Source organism: Mizuhopecten yessoensis, unplaced genomic scaffold, assembly GCF_002113885.1.
Source record: "Mizuhopecten yessoensis strain PY_sf001 unplaced genomic scaffold, ASM211388v2 scaffold7823, whole genome shotgun sequence".
Taxonomy (NCBI): domain Eukaryota; kingdom Metazoa; phylum Mollusca; class Bivalvia; order Pectinida; family Pectinidae; genus Mizuhopecten; species Mizuhopecten yessoensis.
The window spans coordinates 226,312-248,698 of NW_018407240.1; the positions used below are offsets into that span (position 1 = coordinate 226,312).

At 36.4% G+C, this 22,387-nt stretch overlaps 1 protein-coding gene across 1 annotated transcript; it reads right to left on the reverse strand.

Moving 5' to 3' along the window:
- Nucleotides 1-6: 6 nt before the first annotated feature.
- On the reverse strand, nt 7-21,219 carry LOC110454389 (serine/arginine repetitive matrix protein 5-like). The gene is made up of 11 exons (XM_021503864.1): nt 21,144-21,219; nt 20,355-20,445; nt 18,702-18,920; nt 17,867-17,932; nt 12,293-12,728; nt 9,247-9,539; nt 6,484-6,631; nt 3,427-3,600; nt 2,448-2,618; nt 1,924-2,093; nt 7-812 (listed from the first exon to the last, which is right to left on the reverse strand). Exons 1-11 carry the CDS (start codon nt 21,193-21,195, stop codon nt 569-571), a joined length of 2,064 nt encoding a protein of 687 aa, XP_021359539.1. The 5' UTR covers nt 21,196-21,219; the 3' UTR covers nt 7-568.
- Nucleotides 21,220-22,387: the final 1,168 nt, after the last annotated feature.

Sequence of the window (22,387 nt, forward strand, 5' to 3'; positions counted from 1 at the left end):
ACACATGGTACTCTATGTATGATAATGGTGCCACACATGGTACTCTATGTATGATAATGGTGCTACACATGGTACTCTATGTATGATAATGGTGCCACACATGGAACTCTATGTATGATAATGGTGCCACACATGGTACTCTATGTATGATAATACTGATTATATGTGTCCAATTCATGGTACTTCTGTTCATAATTATGTTTCATACCTGAAACAATACTTTACTTATGATGTATAAAACAGTCCAGTGCTGACACTTACATGCCTCATTGGATTGAAATTTGCTACAATCACATTCTCATTGATCATGAGCTGTCATTAAAACTATGAATTCCACTATTTTCTTGACAACATTTGAAAGAGGATGCAAACCAAACTCAAGCACTATTAATATCATTATTCACGATATTCAAATTTGTAAGTAAGAAATGGTTAAAATTATGTCAGTTTAGAAATAATAAGCCCAGTACTGATCAGAGTTAAAATATGTAAATACAATTATCTGTTTCATACTGTTACACCACCTTAACATAAAACAACCACACTATATGACACAGCAGCAATGAATCTAAGGCATAATATCATGGCCTGAATCGTTAAAATCTAACATAATTGGTTCCAGAGCTTCATTCTCTTTATACAATGTCTTTTTCTTGTCTGAGTCGGAGAGTTCTTCCAGGGTGTTGAACACAGGTGTTTTCTCCTGTAGAGTGTCGGGAAGGTTCACCAGACTTCTGCGTGTGGACCGCCTGACTGGTGTTAAAACTTTACACTGCGATCCTATGGAGCTATCACCTGTGGATCTTCTGCTCCTGTAAAAAAATAGTTTTTAAATGAAGAAATGAAAGATTTCTTGAGAAAATGCATTTCCCCCGATGACTGAAAGAGATCAACTGACAGAAGTGATATCATCATATTAAAGCATGTAACGATATACAATTTCAGGCATGTATTAAACAAGATATAATTTGTTTTAATGCATTAACAGAAACTTTGTATTAAATCATTTTCTGAAACTGTCAGGTGCACGAAAACATAAATGTTATCTATTTGAATCAATTCTTTTTTGACTGTAAAGTTTCGGCCAGTAACGGTGATTTGAAGAGAATTTTCAGCAAGAGTACCGCGGAACGGAACAATATAGTCGAATGCCATATAGTGTTATATACTTTCTTACATTGAAATACGATCTGCATCATTCAATGAGTGGTTAGCTGACATGCTATAAAAATGTAGGAGAAAATCTCCGGATGATAAAATCAAATACTGAAATGAACAAAGGGCAATAACTTTTGCAAAAATTGTTGAATCAAAATTCTTTTCAAGGAACCACAACAACATATCATGATTATTTGGCCTACTAAGTTTCAAAGAGATCCGTTGAAAATGTAGGAGGAGAATGCCGTACATAAATCAAATACTGAAATGAACAGAGGGCAATTTCTTTTGCAAAAATTGTCGAATCAAAATTCTTTTAAGGGGGACGACACAACTTCATATCATGATTATAATGTATACCAAGTTTCAAAGAGATCAGTCAAAAAATGTAGGAGGAGATTGCCGGACAAACAAAAGTTTACGCCGGACGGACAACGCCATACCATAACCCCGTCAATAAAAATTGGAAAAAATATGAGTATTTCACTCATGAGTTCATGATCAAGGTAAATAAAACACAGGTTGAAATTTCTACTTAGCCCCTGGAATCCTGGGTAATGCTATTTTATGGAGTGCAATCTTTCATCATCAGTGGCCGATAGCAAGACAATCTTTCCTCTATACACTGAACGACTCTTACACTTATACATTTGTAATTAAACTGAATGACACTGTTCACTTAAAACACATTAAAAAAATTGAAATTTCTCTAACTTTGATATATATTACAGACAGCTACAATACCCTGTGAGTGTATGGTCATACCTCTTTGAGAATGGGGTGACCTGACGTACACAATATTTTATTGAGGTTGATTCAAAGATGTTTTCCTCCTGAACGCGTTTCTTGATTCCCTTCTGATGAGCTTTCCGCTCTCTTTCCTCGCTGACCTCCTTCACAATTGCTGTCAGGGCTGTGGCCAGTTCCTGTGCTGGCTGTAAAAACATTAGCAAAGGGACAGGATGGACATGGGTAACACTAAAATGCAACCCCTAACCCAAAATGGAACTTAGGAAATGTCCATACTTGTTTTGAATACACTCAGTTTTTTGTAAAGATAACATATGAATATACATGTATACAAAGTTCACATCTGACTTTATTATTTGATTACCTCATAGCAGTTCCAAAAATATAGTGTTGAAAATATGCACTTTTATGACAGTCAAACAATCAAAAGTAATGCAAACTTGGATATATTCCCCAAAATTTAAATGTCTATGTCTACTCAATACCAATTCTCACTCTTCATTTAAAACACACAAAAACTTGAAATATTCAGCCTTTACCTGGGCGCCTTTGATGACAGCTTCCTCAAACACCTTGAGGACCTTGTCTAGATCTGCTGTAGACTGCAACACTTGGGCCTTGCAGATGTAGAAGATGGCCGACTTCCTGGCTAGGGGTAGGTTTTGTTCAATGGAATCCAGCCACTTCAGGATGTCTGTGTAGGGACAGCCCTGTCATTGATATATTGACAATAGGAGTTAATCAAATGTGTCATGATAATGATGATGGTTTCTAAACCTTACTTCACAACACATAATATATATACCTATCTAAATATTTCAACCTCTACTTTGACCTTCCTCAGTAGGACTCGCCAGGTATAAATACCTAAGGTGGACTTTCAGACATGTGACCTGATTGAGGGTTGGCCTGTGAAAATTTTAGGTACGTATATCATGTGTTGTGAACAAAAATTCAGAAACCATCTTCATTAACAATATACCAAGATTGTTGAGGGTAGTTTAAAACAGAAGATTTAAAGTCCAATCTTCGAAGATAATCAAATGAGTTAATTTCTGTTATACACATGTTCATATTATACATAATAAAATAACCGAAAAAAAAGTTATAATTTATTTGTGCTTGGCTGTTGAAATAATTTTCTGGTAGTGAAACGATTGTCCTCATCCGTTACTTCTATCTCGCAGTTGTCTCCCTTCCAATAGTATTTTTTTTTTATATAATTTGATAAATGTTCAAAAATCGATGTAGGGGAATATAGTATAAAGATTTTAAAGTCAATATTCTTATTGTTATTGAAAATAGGATATTTAAATAAGTTAGTATTTCTTACATACTATGAAGTGCTACAAAAGTTGTCTCCCTGGCATTTTCAATAACAGAGGTTAAGGTTACCACCAGATGTCCGTACTTCTGCTGGAAAGAAATAACTGACGTCACATCCGATAGGTTATCTCAATACAACAGACGTTATAAACGCCTCCATAAAAATGTAACCTGTTAAGGACTTGAACTCACTGCCTCAAAGAGGATGGTACACTCGTCTAGGATGGTACGTAGTTGTGAAAGGCCCGGATCCTCCTGTGTCGCACCCTCACCTGTCTCAACTTCCTCCTCCTCCTCATCAGCAACCCTGTCAAACATCCCTGTCAGATTCACAGCCACTGTGCTCTCTCTTTCCATTGTCTCTTGCTGGGAAAGAAATGATGATTTGTTTATCTAAAATTGATATGTATAGAAAGTATGCAAGTAGAGTAAAACTTTGATAAACTTAAAGCTGAATTTCTAAACAAAAAAACTGGTAACTACGTACTCAACCTAAATGTTGTGTCTACATTTAGAAAAAGCTCATTTGTGTTTGCTAGTTTTGGACAGGAAGATTTAATTAACTATTTGATTCATTCAATGTTATATGGAAACAGGAATGTTTTTCATGCTACATAGGTATACAGAGTTGTTTCCTTTCAGCATCAGCACCACCTGGCACTGACATGTCACCTCACCTACATTGGTATACAGAGTTGTTTCCTTTCAGCATCAGCACCACCTGGCACTGACATGTCACCTTACCTACATAGGTATACAGAGTTGTTTCCTATCAGCATCAGCACCACCTGGCACTGACATGTCACCTCATTGCCATGAAGCATCCACTAATAGCCTACTAACTTTGTAACAAAGTGGCATATTTAGAGTCCTTTTAGTTCATTCTTGTTGCTTTTTAACTATATATTGTATTGCTCAGGAAAGTTTCCTTATTTCTTGAATAGGGTTAAATGAGAAACTATACTCTATTTAATTAGCCAAAGACATGATTTATAAAAGTTACAGTTAATAAGGACTGCCTTCCTTTGCCAATAATCAAAACAATCACAAAGTATTTGACTGCGAGGTGATTGCCTCCCTTTACCCATATACCAATTACAATCAGTAAAAAAAAACACAGCGCTTCTTAATTACAGGTGGATTAACAAAAGAGGATGTAGCCTATTTTCCAAACTTCACCTTTGTTTTTCTATATTTCATCAAAATCCTGTCATACTTGATATATATCAATTTAGTCATTGTTTGGAAAACACCATTTAAACAGCACAGTATCCTAATTAAGGGCAGTAAGGGCAACCCCTCTCCTCCCGTCTTGTGGCAATATATCCCTATAACCATCAAGAAGCAATCTGCCCATATAGCTGAGCTTGACGTTTGACATTTTGACATTGGAGAATCGCAAGGAAGCAAAATATACATTTTACATATACTGTGATGTGAGTCTTATTTCCTTCCCCCTCCATATTTGCTGGGCTAACAGAAATGTAAATACCAGTGCAATACTAATTTTTTTAGCTTTGATTTGTTTTATTTCACCTTAAATACCTCCCCCATCAAGAGCCAGGGTCAAAGTTAGAGATCCACTTTGTCTTTGACCTTTGGACCCAAATGACCTTGACCTTTAACCCAGTGACCCGATCTTTGGTCAGTTGACTTATTTTTTAATTCCGACCAACTTTGCTTTATAATATCATAACAAAATGTTCATCAGTGAAAAATACAAAACTTGACCTTGAGAGCCCATCTCCTGGACCTTTGGTCAGTTGACTCCATGTTAAGTTCTCAACAACTTTGCTTGATAATACCATAACAAAAAATGTTCACCAGTGAAAAGACACAATATTTAACCTTCATCTTTGATCCAGACTTTAATGTTCAGTAGTAAAAAGAAACAAATTTTTACCTTAACCTTTGATCCAGTGACCTTGACCTTTGGTCGATTGACTCCTTGTTTAATTCTGAGCAACATTGCTTCAAAGTGTCATATGGAAATGTTCACCAGAGAAAATATACTAAATTTGAGCTTGACCTTTGACCCAGTGACCTTGACATTAATGTTCATCAGTGAAAAGATACATAATTTGACCTTGACCTTTGATCAATTGACTCCTTGTTTAATTCTAAGCAACATTGCTTCAAAGAGTCAATGAAATAATCACCAGTGAAAAGATACAAAATTTAACTTTGACCTTTGACCGAACGATCTTGACCTTTTCGCCAGTTGACTCCTTGTTTAATTCTGACCAACATTGCTTCATAGTGTCATAACAAAATGTTCACCAGTGAAAAGATATAAAATTTGACCTTGACCTTTGGTCAGTTGACTCTTTGTTTATAATTAATCCTGACCAACTTTGCTTCATAATGTCAAAAAGTGCTCATTAGTAAAAAGCTACAAATTTTGACCTTGACCTTTGTCCCAGTGACTTTGACCTCTGACCCGATGACCTTTGGTCAGTACTCCTTGTTTAATTCTTATCAACTTTGCTTTATCATGTCATAACAAAATGTTCATCAGTGAAAAGATGCAAAATTTGACCTTGGCCTTTAAACCTAATGACCTTGACTTTTTACCTCAATGTATCTCTTTGTTTAATTCCGACCAACTTTGCTTGATAATGTTATAAAATGCTCATTAGTGAAAAGCTAAAAAAATTGACCTTGACTTCCGGTCAGTTGACTCCTTGTTTAATTCTTATCACCTTTTTTCATCATGTCATAATTAACAAAATGTTCATCAGTGAAAAGATGCAAAATTTGACCTTGACCTTTTTACCTAATGACCTTGACTTTTTACCTCAGTGTGTCTCTTTGTTTAATTCCGACCAACTTTGCTTCATAATGTTATAAAATGTTCATTAGTGAAAAGCTGCAAAAATTGACTTTGGCCCTTGACCAGTGACCTTCTGTCAGTTGACTTCTTGTTTAATTCTCATCAACTTTGCTTCATCATGTCATCAGTGTTAAGATGCAAAATTTGACCTTGACCTTTGAATCTAATGACCTTGACCAAGTTTCATGTAAATTGGTCAATAAATACCAAAGTTATCAGCCAGGAACAAAATTTGTGGACGGACGGACAGATAGACAGAGTGATTACTATAGGGCACCTGTATCTCCGATACGGGGCCTAACAAGTTATTTTACATAAACCAGTGAACAAAAATACAAATGCCCCCTAAACCATAGCTCTTCTCATTAATATCAAATGCATTGACAGTAACACAGTGCAGAGGGGTAATACGATACCTGTTCTGTTAGCTCCTCAACAGTGATGCTTCTCTTTGTTTTTGGATCATTTTTCTTTCTGGCTGACATTTTGGCATCAAAACACATCAAATGCCTGAATTTGGATGGCGTTTTTCCTTTTGCATCAAGCCAATCATTTAATTTGTTTCTGAAAAGAAAAATCTTTGTTTTTCAGAAGTCATCACACATGTAAATATCAACATATATATATGGCTTAACCAACCTGATTTGAATTTTAAAAAGGGGAAATTTCACTTGCAATTTAAATTTCATTTCTCAAAGAAATACTTTTCAGTTTGGTGTGGCCTTAATATTTTGTGTTTCTCTGATAAGGAATCTGGTAAGAGGTAAAACTAAAGACAGCATTACCATTGTAACTGTTCATGACCTCTCAACACCACCTGGATGGATGGATGGATGGATGGATGGATGGACAGACAGATTGATTAACAAATATTATACTTCTGACCTCTTACAAATGAAACTTTTACTGAAACAAAACAGTCAGTGTGCTCCATGGACCTAAAAAATCATTAGCTAAAACTGAAGCGAATTGTGATTTCTAGTAGTAGTAGGCAATTTTCTTTAACAATGTCCATACTTTCTTGGCCTCCAACAGCCATAGATAGATGGGTGGTGTATTAAAATCATCCAATATATTTTATAGTAATTTTTAGATGCTTACTTTTCAACATGATGTTAAAGAAGTAATCTGCTAAATTAAATTAAAGTGATATTAATATTCCTACATATTCATTGTCTGAGCCCATTAGCTCATCTCTCATCTATAAATAGGCTGGATAAACCGGGTCATGACTGTCTGGTTGGCAGCACTCGCTCCAATCATCTCTCCTCCCTGCAACTTAAGTTTCCTCTGGTCTCAGGCTCCGCCATGGTCATGAAACTTCAAGTAGGTAACAGCCCTACTTTCTCCAGTAGGTAACAGCCCTACTTTCCCCAGTAGGTAACAGCCCTATTGACACAGTCATGACCATCTCCAGCCTAGTCTTACATGTATATTTCTTGGGGGTACTCGTGCATTTGTCGCCCCCCATTTGCCAAAAGATATTAGATGAAGTAGCATATTATCATTTCATAATAAAGCTGTCAAACCTCATACCATTGTTGTTGTTTTCTTTAAAATTATGATTGTAATTTACTTCAATCATATAATGTGATAATCTTTTGAAATATTTTCAGATAATTGGCTGTAACTAAGAACAATCTACTATTAAAATAAAAATGTTGAAAACTTGCAACAGAACTTTTACATTTTTTTTTTTCAAATTAAAAAGAGAAGATCAGACCTTGACCAACCCTTTAAATAAAACAGGAGCACATCACGTACGTCTCACTACTTGGACATTCTGTGTTACCTTGACCAACCCTTTAAATAAAACAGGAGCACATCACGTACGTCACACTACTTGGACATTCCGACCAACCCTTTAAATAAAACAGGAGCACATCATGTACGTCACACTACTTGGACATTCTGTGTTACCTTGACCAACCCTTTAAATAAAACAGGAGCACATCACGTACGTCACACTACTTGGACATTCCGACCAACCCTTTAAATAAAACAGGAGCACATCATGTACGTCACACTACTTGGACATTCTGTGTTACCTTGACCAACCCTTTAAATAAAACAGGAGCACATCACGTACGTCACACTACTTGGACATTCCGACCAACCCTTTAAATAAAACAGGAGCACATCATGTACGTCACACTACTTGGACATTCTGTGTTACCTTGACCAACCCTTTAAATAAAACAGGAGCACATCACGTACGTCACACTACTTGGACATTCCGACCAACCCTTTAAATAAAACAGGAGCACATCATGTACGTCACACTACTTGGACATTCTGTGTTACCTTGACCAACCCTTTAAATAAAACAGGAGCACATCACGTACGTCACACTACTTGGACATTCCGACCAACCCTTTAAATAAAACAGGAGCACATCATGTACGTCACACTACTTGGACATTCTGTGTTACCTTGACCAACCCTTTAAATAAAACAGGAGCACATCATGTACGTCACACTACTTGGACATTCTGTGTTACCTTGACCAACCCTTTAAATAAAACAGGAGCACATCATGTACGTCACACTACTTGGACATTCTGTGTTACCTTGACCAACCCTTTAAATAAAACAGGAGCACATCATGTACGTCACACTACTTGGACATTCTGTGTTACCTTGACCAACCCTTTAAATAAAACAGGAGCACATCATGTACGTCACACTACTTGGACATTCTGTGTTACCTTGACCAACCCTTAAAATAAAACGGGAGCACATCACGTACGTCGCACTACTTGGACATTCTGTGTAACCTTGACCAACCCTTTAAATAAAACAGGAGCACATCATGTACGTCACACTACTTTGACATTCTGTGTTACCTTGACCAACCCTTTAAATAAAACAGGAGCACATCATGTACGTCACACTACTTGGACATTCTGTGTTACCTTGACCAACCCTTTAAATAAAACAGGAGCACATCACGTACGTCGCACTACTTGAACATTCTGTGTTACCTTGACCAACCCTTTAAATAAAACAGGAGCACATCACGTACGTCGCACTACTTGAACATTCTGTGTTACCTTGAAAACAGTACCTGCATTGTATTTTTAGTTGCCAATTGAAAATAAAAACCAAACAATGTCTACTTTGGCTGCTGACAGCATGGGCCCTGACAGAACTGTATTATGAAGTTGAAGAAGCATTACCTCATTGACTCCTCTTTGCTTTGCTTGCTGGGAGTTTTCCTGACGGTAGTGTCAACTCTCTGTCCCCCAGGGGAGCAGAATCTCACCGTCCTGGCAGTATCTGGAGTCCTACAGGGGAGAGCCCTGACTGTGGTGTGGCCTGGTGTATCACTGGAGGGAGACAGGGTTGTTTGTCCATCATCACTTTTGGCTCTGTTACTGGTCTCTGTCTCTCCATTATCTCCAAAGCTCGCGATACAAGACTTCCTCTTGAGTATTCCTGGTCTTCTGAGAGGACTGACTCGTGCCTGGACCTAACATTTAAGCAAGGTGTATTTATATGAAATAAACATAATATTGACAAATTCTTGTCAAGTTAGTAATCAAACTAACTAGACAAGCCGTTCCGATTGATGTCTCACCTGTGCCCCACTTTGACCATCAATGCACATATCAGAGAAACCAAGTTAAATGCAAAAACTTGATGTTGATGGAGATAAATACTTCCGCTACTTGGTGGCGGCGAGACAAAAATGGTCTAGTAGATTTTATGTGATGAGTAGTGAAAATTTTGAATATTTACTTTGAAATATTGCTTTGCAGGTGAAATTTCGCAAAATCTGTGTGCAGGTTTTTACTAAAAATATGAAATTATAAACCCTTGCATACAATGTATTTAAAACTTAAAAGTACAGAATGCAAAACCAATGACCATCACACCCAATTAGAAAGCTTAAATGTTGCAATATAAAAGAACATGAACAAAATATATTTATTGGTTTCCAACTGAATATCATTTATATTTCTACTGTGCAGCAGATTAATCACACTGACTCAGGATTTTTTTTTTTAGAAAGTGTTCAGACATACTTGTGAAATATAGATTAGTATTAATCAATGTGAAATATAGATTAGTATTAATCAATGGGAAACTATTAAATGTTTTCTACATAGAATACAGACACTGTAGAAGTCAGAATACCTAAATGATATATATATATTACACTCAAGGGCTGTCACAACATCATCGGAAAATCTCATGTACATTGGTAATTATATTAATATATATCATAATACAGAAGAAAAAAAGTCATTGTACTGTATTATTTTTTTAAAAGCTTTATGTCTCTACCTTTTCTTTTAATTTGACAAATTGACTGCAAATTCTAACAGGTATGCCAATAACCATACACAAGCTATTTCTAGTGGGGACAATCAGGTACATTTCATACTTGATGTCTGGTTTCACAAAAAATCTTCATCATATATATGATTCATTTTGATAACATTCTGATAGTAATTTCTATTTAAATTGATCCGCTTATATATGATATGTACATTGTGTAAGGAACCTATATATGATATGTACATTGGGTAAGGAACCTATATATGATATGTACATTGGGTAAGGAACCTATATATGATATGTACATTGTATAAGGAGCCTATATATGATATGTACATTGTGTAAGGAGCCTATATATGATATGTACATTGTGTAAGGTACCTATATATGATATGTACATTGTGTAAGTAACGTATATATGATATGTACATTGTGTAATTAACCTATATATGATATCTACATTGTGTAAGTAACCTATATATGATATGTACATTGTGTAATTAACCTATATGATCTGTACATTGTGTAAGGAACGTATATATGATATGTACATTGTGTCAGGAACGTATATATGATATGTACATTGTGAAAGGAACGTATATATGATATGTATATTGTGTAAGAAACCTATATATGATATGTACATTGTTTAAGGAACCTATATATGATATGTACATTGTGAAAGGAACCTATATATGATATGTACATTGTGAAAGGAACCTATATATGATATGTACATTGTGTAGGGAACCTATATATGATATGTACATTGTGTAGGTAACCTATATATGATATGTACATTGTGTAATGAACGTATATATGATATGTATATTGTGTAAGGAACGTATATATGATATGTATTGTGTAAGGAACGTATATATGATATGTATTGTGTAAGGAACGTATATATGATATGTATTGTGTAAGGAACGTATATATGATATGTACATTGTGAAAGGAACCTATATATGATATGTACATTGTGTAGGGAACCTATATATGATATGTACATTGTGTAGGGAACCTATATATGATATGTACATTGTGTAATGAACGTATATATGATATGTATATTGTGTAAGGAACGTATATATGATATGTAGATTGGGTAAGGAACCTATATATGATATGTACATTGTGTAGGGAACCTATATATGATATGTACATTGTGTAGGGAACCTATATATGATATGTACATTGTGTAGGGAACCTATATATGATATGTACATTGTGTAGGGAACCTATATATGATATGTACATTGTGTAAGAAACCTATATATGATATGTACATTGTGTAAGAAACCTATATATGATATGTACATTGTGTAAGGTACCTATATATGATATGTACATTGTGTAAGAAACCTATATATGATATGTACATTGTGTAAGGAGCCTATATATGATATGTACATTGTGTCAGGAACGTATATATGATATGTAGATTGTGTAAGGAACCTATATATGATATGTTCATTGTGTAAGGAACGTATATATGATATGTAGATTGGGTAAGGAACCTATATATGATATGTACATTGTGGAAGGAACCTATATATGATATGTACATTGTGTAGGTAACCTATATATGATATGTACATTGTGTAAGAAACCTATATATGATATGTACATTGTGTAATTAACCTATATATGACATGTACATTGTGTAAGGAACCTATATATGATAAGTACATTGTGTAAGGAACGTATATATGATATGTACATTGTGTAAAGAACCTATATGATATGTACATTGTGTAAGGAACGTACATATGATATGTACATTGTGTAAGGAACGTATATATGATATGTATATTGTGTAAGAAACCTATATATGATATGTACATTGTGTAAGGAACCTATATATGATATGTACATTGTGAAAGGAAACCTATCACAATATATACAACTTATGGTGAAACACCCCAGCTTATATTCTACCTCAGAGTGGCGTCTCTTCACCTCTGCTTTCTCAGATATCGGACCTCTGGTCTTTGTTTGGTGTTTATTGCCTGCACCCTGTGATCTTGACCTGATCACACCACGTTCTGCACCCTGTGATCTTGACCTGATCACACCACGTTCTGCTCCTCCTGTTACAAAGCCCTTGCCAGACACACTGGTCTCGGAGTTGGATGTGATGTTGGACATCGCACCATCCCTTGATTTAGCCGATGAACCCCGAGACAGCCTTTCCCACTTACTGACTGACCCTTTATTACTGGGAGTCCTATGTGTGGTCTTACTGACTGTCTTTTGTGTCCCAGTCAGTTTGGGTGCTGTGTCAGACCTTTTAGGATGAGACTGCTCAAGTGGGCATGGTCCACCTGGTTTAAGGTACTTTTTACTTGAACTTGACAAACCTTGACAGCTTTTCCTGAAAAGCAGACATACACATGTAAATTTGTTTAATGTCCTGTTATTTTGTTAGGAGCTCTGGTTTCATAATAAAGGCTCTTCCAGAACAACTATACTGGAGGGATGGAAGGCACCATTTCAGAGACCCATCAAATGTGATTTAATACCAGGAATGGTAGGCAGATCTTTAACCCACCGCCCATAACATAACAATCCAGGTGCCTCCAACCTTCCTCATACGATAATAAAACAAAGTTAGCGGAGGCTAACATAGAAATTTCTCCCCAACTAGTACTTCACTCAACTCTTTTTGCCCATGTCCTTTCACCTTACCTGTTGACCACTAAAATGTAATCAGGACAGGTGTAGAACTCAATGTTACCATACTATGGTGTAATGTAAATACAATCTATAGATCTTGTACACAAGCTTTCACTTTAAAAGTGTAAAGTGTAATATTTGGCCATGACCTTTGACCCTTTAAAGGAGCTGTTAGGCCAAGATTTTTATTACTTTTTTTGTAAAAATCAGCAAAACCTGTAATAAAGTTAAATAAATACTGAATCGTCCATCAACAATCATTTATATATATATGTCCCGCTACCTAGATATGGAAAGAAATTTAATGAGCTTACTGGTCATGTGGTACTTGTTATGTCATATAGTAGATTTGGGTCACTGGTCCATATAACAGTAGCTAGTATTCAGGAGCTACACCTCCTTCATTTCTGGTTTGTTTCAATGGACAAGCTAAGTCTGACATTGTGATTCTTGGTACGAACTACATACTTAATACAATTATCTACCAATTTCAGCCAAAGACAGGACATGTACAAACACTGTTGGCGTAAAAAAAATTGACACCAGAGGACAATTATGAATAAGATATGGCAGGGACTGTCCGACATACATTTAAGATGCATATAGAACAGTGGCTACACAGAATGTAATCTCCAGATATTGCTGGATTCAAAACAATAAATAGGCATGACATAAGAGCCAGGCTAATGATGTTTCAACTTTTAACAGTCAAATACATATAATTGCAATGTAATCTACTGTTAAGTTCTGCAAATCGATTGTATTCCTACAAGTAGATTATAATCAATACTCATAACGTTACATGTCCAGTCTTTGTCCACACATCAACGCCTTAAAGTGAACAACTTTTGCTTCAGAGTTTGATGTAGTATAATAATACTACATCATATATAATAGCGTAGTCATGGAACGCATCTACTTTAATTCAATTTGGTTTTGTCATATTTGTGAATTTAGATGACGTGAAAAGTAAAAACAACGAACATTATAGTTTATTTGATACCTCATAATTATATATATAAGGTCCAGCAAATGTGTATATGTACATAAACAACCAATTTGTGTCTAGTGTCGATCGATCTGTCACTGTCATGAACAAATAATTCCAACCCTGAAGATATATATTTTGTTAAAAAGTACCAAACAAGTGTTTTCATGTTGATATTTCAGACAATTCAGTAAATATCATATCAGCACAATGGCACAACCACATCAGTGGTCAGTAGACACTGTCATCATATGACAACCACACCAGTGGTCAGTAGACACTGTCATCATATGACAACCACATTAGTGGTCAGTAAACACTGTCATCATATGACAACCACATCAGTGGTCAGTAGACACTGTCATCATATGACAACCACATCAGTGGTCAGTAGACACGTCATCATATGACAACCACATCAAGGGTCAGTAGACACGGTCATCATATGACAACCACATCAGTGGTCAGTAGACACTGTCATCATATGACAACCACATCAAGGTTCAGTAGACACGGTCATCATATGACAACCACATCAGTGGTCAGTAGACACCGTCATCATACGTCTTTTAACTGTTGTAAAGATCCAAAACCATAAAAGATAGTATATACAGTGAAGGTCTAAATCAAATGAAAAAAATGTGCTTCAGGTTTCCTCTTTTCACTAAACCTACGATTACCCATTATCGTTGCTCTCCTCACAAATTACCTGTTATCTTTGCTTTCCTCACAAATTACCTGTAATCTTTGCTCTCCGCACAAATTACCTGTTATCTTTGCTCTCCTTACAAATTACCTGTTATCTTTGCTCTCCTCACAAATTACCTGTTGTCTTTGCTCTCCTCCCAAATAACCTGTTATCTTTGCTCTCCTCGCAAATTACCTGTTATCTTTGCTCTCCTCTCCTCACAAATTACCTGTTATCTTTGCTTCTCTCTCCTCCCAATTAACCTGTTATCTTGGCTCTCCTCACAAATTACCTGTTATCTTTGCTCTCCTCTCCTCACAAATAACCTGTTATCTTGGCTCTCCTCACAAATTACCTGTTATCTTTGCTCTTCTCACAAATTACCTGTTATCTTTGCTCTCCCCTCCTCCCAAATAACCTGTTATCTTTGCTCCCGTCACAAGTTACCTGTTATCTTTGCTCTCCTCACAAATTACCTGTTATCTTTGCTCTCCTCATAAATTACCTGTTATCTTGGCTCTCCTCACAAATTACCTGTTATCTTTGCTCTCCCCTCCTCCCAAATAACCTGTTATCTTTGCTCCCGTCACAAGTTACCTGTTATCTTTGCTCTCCTCACAAATTACCTGTTGTCTTTGCTCTCCTCCCAAATAACCTGTTATCTTTGCTCTCCTCGCAAATTACCTGTTATCTTTGCTCTCCTCTCCTCACAAATAACCTGTTATCTTGGCTCTCCTCACAAATTACCTGTTATCTTTGCTCTCCCCTCCTCCCAAATAACCTGTTATCTTTGCTCCCGTCACAAGTTACCTGTTATCTTTGCTCTCCTCACAAATTACCTTTTATCTTTGCTCTCCTCACAAATTACCCGTTATCTTTGCCCTCCTCACAAATTACCCGTTATCTTTGCTCTCCTCCCAAATTACCCGTTATCTTTGCTCTCCTCACAAATTACCCATTATCTTTGCTCTCCTCACAAATTACCTGTTATCTTTGCTCTCCTCATAAATTACCTGTTATCTTGGCTCTCCTCACAAATTACCTGTTATCTTTGCTCTCCTCTCCTCACAAGTTACCTGTTATCTTTGCTTCTTTCTCCTCCCAATTAACCTGTTATCTTGGCTCTCCTCACAAATTACCTGTTATCTTTGCTCTCCCCTCCTCCCAAATAACCTGTTATCTTTGCTCCCGTCACAAGTTACCTGTTATCTTTGCTCTCCTCACAAATTACCTGTTATCTTTGCTCTCCTCACAAATTACCTGTTGTCTTTGCTCTCCTCCCAAATAACCTGTTATCTTTGCTCTCCTCGCAAATTACCTGTTATCTTTGCTCTCCTCTCCTCACAAATTACCTGTTATCTTTGCTTCTCTCTACTCCCAATTAACCTGTTATCTTGGCTCTCCTCACAAATTCCCCGTTATCTTTGCTCTCCTCACAAATTACCTGTTGTCTTTGCTCTCCTCCCAAATAACCTGTTATCTTTGCTCTCCTCGCAAATTACCTGTTATCTTTGCTCTCCTCTCCTCACAAATTCCCTGTTATCTTTGCTTCTCTCTCCTCCCAATTAACCTGTTATCTTGGCTCTCCTTACAAATTACCCGTTATCTTTGCTCTCCTCACAAATTACCCATTATCTTTGCTCTCCTCACAAATTACCTGTTATCTTTGCTCTCCTCATAAATTACCTGTTATCTTGGCTCTCCTCACAAATTACCCGTTATCTTTGCTCTCCTCCCAAATTTGCCGTTATCTTTGCTCTCCTCACAAATTACCCGTTATCTTTGCTCTTCTCACAAGTTACCTTNATCTTTGCTCCCGTCACAAGTTACCTGTTATCTTTGCTCTCCTCACAAATTACCCGTTATCTTTGCTCTCCTCACAAATTACCCGTTATCTTTGCTCTCCTTGCAAATTACCCATTATCTTTGCTCTCCTCACAAATTACCTGTTATCTTTGCTCTCCTCACAAATTACCCGTTATCTTTGCTCTCCTCCCAAATTACCCGTTATCTTTGCTCTCCTTGCAAATTACCCGTTATCTTTGCTCTCCTTGCAAATTATCCATTATCTTTGCTCTCCTCACAAATTACCCGTTTTCTTTGCTCTCCTCACAAATTACCCGTTATCGTTGCTCTCCTTGCAAATTACCCATTATCTTTGCCCTCCTCACAAATTACCTGTTATCTTTGCTCTCCTCATAAATTGCCTGTTATCTTGGGTCTCCTCACAAATTACCCGTTATCTTTGCTCACCTTGCAAATTACCCATTATCTTTGCTCTCCTCATAAATTACCTGTTTTCTTGGATCTCCTCACAAATTACCCGTTATCTTTGCTCTCCTCCCAAATTACCCGTTATCTTTGCTCTCCTTGCAAATTATCCATTATCTTTGCTCTCCTCACAAATTACCCGTTATCTTTGCTCTCCTTGCAAATTACCCGTTATCTTTGCTCTCCTTGCAAATTACCCGTTATCTTTGCTCTCCTTGCAAATTACCCGTTATCTTTGCTCTCCTTGCAAATTACCCATTATCCTTGCTCTCCTCACAAATTACCTGTTATCTTTGCTTCTCTCTCCTCCCAATTAACCTGTTATCTTGGCTCTCCTCACAAATTACCCGTTATCTTTGCTCTCCTCCCAAATTACCCGTTATCTTTGCTCTCCTTGCAAATTACCCATTATCTCTGCTCTCCTCACAAATTACCTGTTATCTTTGCTCTCCTTGCAAATTACCCATTATCTTTGCCCTCCTCACAAATTACCTGTTATCTTTGCTCTCCTCATAAATTGCCTGTTATCTTGGGTCTCCTCACAAATTACCCGTTATCTTTGCTCTCCGTGCAAATTACCCATTATCTTTGCTCTCCTCATAAATTACCTGTTTTCTTGGATCTCCTCACAAATTACCCGTTATCTTTGCTCTCCCTGCAAATTACCCATTATCTTTGCTCTCCTCATAAATTACCTGTTATCTTGTCTCTCCTCACAAATTACCCTTTATCTTTGCTCTCCTCACACATTACCCGTTATCTTTGCTCTTCTCACAAGTTACCTGTTATCTTTGCTCTCCTCACAAATTACCCGTTTTCTTTGCTCTCCTCACAAATTACCCGTTATCTTTGCTCTCCTCACAAATTACCTGCTCACCTCACAAATTACCTGTTATAATTGCTCTTCTCTAAGGCTCTCTGTTCCTTTTCTTCCTTCCATCTCTGGAGTCTTTCTCTACAAAAAGCAGGATTTTTGTCGTAGAAGAGTCGGTGAAAGAAAAAGAAAAGAAGAATAACTGCTGTACTCAAAATCTTCTCTGTTTCTCATAGGACAAATATGTTAGCCCTTAAAATATATATGATTTACCATTTGAAACAAGTAGTAAGGAAAAAATTCTGCTCGTAAAAAAAATATGGTTGAAATTATGTTAATTACATGTAAATCTGATAATTTACTGTCAACATACAAATTTTAGCAGTATTTCATTTGGCACTTTTCATACTTTAATTATCTGGCTTATTTATCACGGCGCTTATTGAAGTTTTTGTATAGAGTACTGTTAAGTGTGCCAATCATCAATGTAGGCAAGGCATACATGTATACAACTAATGTTGGTAGATTCACTTCAGAATTTAATCTCAATTTATGATTGATTATCACTATTTCTCAAATGATTGATGAATGATCATTGATCATGATCAGTCTTGAAATGAAAATAGAGAAACATTCCCTAGAATGGGCAAAGTGTGGTGGATACTTTATAATGATCTAGCTATAAGGCAGACATGTTGTAGTTTATGATAAAACTTATGAGAAAATTGTTCGTTAAATCAGTGTTCATGTCTGTTCCCAATCTTAATAATTCTACAAAGTTTTCATGCCAGAGTAAAACTATGATAAATCATAGAAATCATTATCAATTAGTAATACGTGTAGTCATGGGTAAAGCAACTTATCATTGATTAAATCCATTAATTGGAGCAACACATTGAACACAACATACAACATTGGAGTGGGTTCCCGTTCTGTGCCACCCTTGTCGGCAGCAGACATAGGCTTCGGTGTAGCTGTTTGAGAGACAGCAGGTTTCTTGACCATATTGGTTGTGCTACGGTGGGGCTTTGACTTGTCTGTACTAGGGATAACAGAAGCTCTATTTTCCTTTGTCTTCTTAAATGGCACTTTGGTAGTTGTAACTGGGCATGATTTTCTTTTCTGTCCACTGGAAGGAAAATACATTTTGTGTAAAATAATAAGATCTGTCCCTTGTTAAATATTATGTAGATTAACAAAGAAACCTTTGTTGAAATTCAATAAATGTTATCTTCCAAGGAAGTTGGGTTGTTGAAAAATTAGTGCTGACATTATTTTTTATTTCAATTGTTTTAATGATTTATGTTTTACCCTCAATGATAATTCATGTGTTTAGAATAATGCATCATCATGATAATAGCAAATAGTTATAATAGATATAATACATTAAGTTACATGTACCTTACAACAATAATGAAACAAGTGTAAACCTATCTTTATCTTGTTGGTCCAGATGTTAGCATGCAGGGGTCTTAATACCTTTTCACCTCTGACCAGGGAATCAAGGCCTTGGTGAGGCGAGTGTGTTAGCGGGGCTATGCACTGTGCCACCCGACCACCCAGTTATAAATAATAAAGATGCTGAACAGACAAGCACAACATAATATTTTTTGTTTTGTCTTGTTTTTATATTGAACTATTTTCATTTCATTGGGCATTATACTGAATCAGATTCTTCTTTGAACATGTAGAGCTAGCTGTACAAGCTGGTAAATACAGGTCAAACATAAATGTACATTATTGGAGTATCAATCGATGAATTATAGAGTTGTAACAGAAGAAATACAACAGCCAGACCTAGACTCAAGCTCTGGACCCTCCGAACTCTTGATGGACGCTCTACCATATTTCAGCAACCTGAAGGTTCGGGTTTCCCCTTGCCAAGAATTCACACAGGGCTTGAAATAAGAGCTGGCAAGAACGCCAATTTTGTAATAGGAAAATTTGAAAGAGAAATATGCAACAGCCAGACCCTGCAGGACTCAAACCCTGGGACCCTCGAAACTGTAAGACAGATGTTCTGCTAATTGAGCTATTTTGTTGCCACTAATACTATAGAAGGTTAGACAAAAACAATGTGCTTCAGGTACTCTAACGTCCCATTTGAACGTGTCAGAAATTGTGACCTTTATGACACCTTTCTATTTCATTGGCAGGTATATATATATTAACAAGGAATATGTATTGAGTTATCTTTTTTATGCATTTCGTGAATTAAGTCATCATATTTTTATCAAAATAAAGGGCCATTGGTGGCTGTACAAAAAAACATGGTTACCCAGTTTTGGTTCGGATAAGTACACACAATTATCCGACTGGCATTATTTCTAACAGTTGAATTGCTGCATGCCCTAATCAAAACCAAATCTAAATCCCAAAAGTTTCATAAAAAATTAATGCAATTGGTCTGAATAATCATGTGTGTTGATTTTTGTAAAATATTAAATATGCAACCCCTCAAAAAAAATCCTTATACCTACTGTATTTTTCAGTCATATAACCTGAAACATATTCATTTTTTTGCAGAAACATTGTGTAACTTGTAAGTGGTGTGCATAATTACCCATTCTTCGATGTAGGCCTATTTCCTCTTTCCTGGAGTGGTTCCGTCTGCTTTGCTTGCTTGTATTTTATAAACTTTTCAATGTAGCCACCTGGAAGATATTATAGACCTCTTTATACATTAGACTGTGTATTACTGTAAAACATAATTACTAATGTACAGTTGAAATGAGTCCCTTGATTAAAGATGTATTGCTCTATTATAACCACTGGCGCGTTGACCGCTTTATTTATAAAGANGGGGGGGGGGGGGGGGGGGGGGGGGGGGGGGGGGGTCGGGTCTCCTGATTTTTTAGTAGAGGCTTCCCTTCAAATTCCATTTCTTTTTAAATAAATAATCGATCTAAATCTTCTTCTGTGTGCTAATATATTCCTGAGGAACACATACTTAAAACACAGTTCTGGTTGCAATTGAACTTAGCATGATGAGAGCTTCATGGCTTGTTCTGAAGTTGGCGAAGCTACCTAGTGGAGTGGGCGGGGTTCATCAAACACGGAGAGCTAATTCAGATATTGAACTGTTGATATGTTGACGTAACCTACCCTTATATTCACTAAAAGTGAACATATATAGTTGCATCAACATACGTTTCAAACAAGAAATTAGATCTTAATTATAAAAACTGCATACCAGCCATACTTCATACACCGATACAGCTGACCATACTTTCAAAACAAATAATAATACGCTAGCATTACGATATACGACACTGGCAATACTCAAGAAATCGATATAAATGAACCATCGCATCTTCTAGTTATGTGTCTTATTGAATCAAACATTGCTTACTCTTTAACCCCGGAGTTTGTTTACCACGATTTCCAATGTGAGCATCAGCCATGTTGCTCTCTTTCCGTTGATTTCCAAATTGGCGCTGTTTGATAAATTCTTAACGCTGATTGGCTGAACATTATTACTAAAGGGAATTAACTCTTGTTTTACATCGACTATTTAGAGCAATATATATATTCTCATGTTTCTATAAAAAAAACACACAGCATACTCTCAATTTGAGTGAATATGCAGAAACAAATAACAATTTATGATAGAATATATTCTAAATAAAGAAAAAGGCTGTATTTTATTATATTACAATAATTTTCTTTATTTAGAATATATATTTCATTGTGGTCTTTTTAACTGTATAAAGTAGCCAGGGACGTATTAATTAGGCTCAATAAATATCTTGTCTGTAACAATCAAAAATTGATGCAGAATACATAACGTTGTACTGAATAGAAGGTATAACGCAATTATTTTGAAAATTAGAGTTCCAGTTGTTCTATAATCATCTAAATAAAATACACATTTGCCCTATTTTTTTCAACTTCACCCCTGGAATATGCCATAGCGAAATCGAAGGCTCAGTGTGTCCAACATGGTGGATGAGACAAGAAGACCAGTTCGTTCCTTTGATATGTACATCAATTTAAGAATATCGCGGTCGCGTAGCGGTAAAAATTGACTGGCTTTGAAGTCGGGTGTCGCCCCTCTGTGATCTTCAAAGGAAAGGTATCAGCCTGGCGATTGGTCAGGGTATTTTTTTTCTCACCCGAGACTATTTCTCCGTGCAATAAATATTCTAGTTACATAACCCATGGAGTATCGAGGATGCAACACAGTATCAGTAATATAATGAGTCTGAATTCACTCATAACACATTCAAGATTGTCGCTTTGAATTCACACAATACATCGAAAGCAAGGATTATAATTAGCATAATATTAAATCTTATCAGATGTCTCTGTTCACAGTTGCCTTTGGGAAAAAACAAGTTTAATTAGAGTATGCACGCACTGAGTTGGTACTGCTGGGAGATAAAGCGCACTGAGTACGATATCAATAGGTCTTTTAAATCAGAATAAATGCCTGTACTTGTATTCCAAAGAAGCTAGATGAACAAAGCGAGCATTTACCTTCTCTCCTCGTCTGGAAAGACATATTTGTTGGTTAGAAGTTCACGGACAGCTGCCGCTAAAACGTCTATATGGTTGTCAAGGCCATTAAAAACGTCTATATGGTTGTCAAGGCCA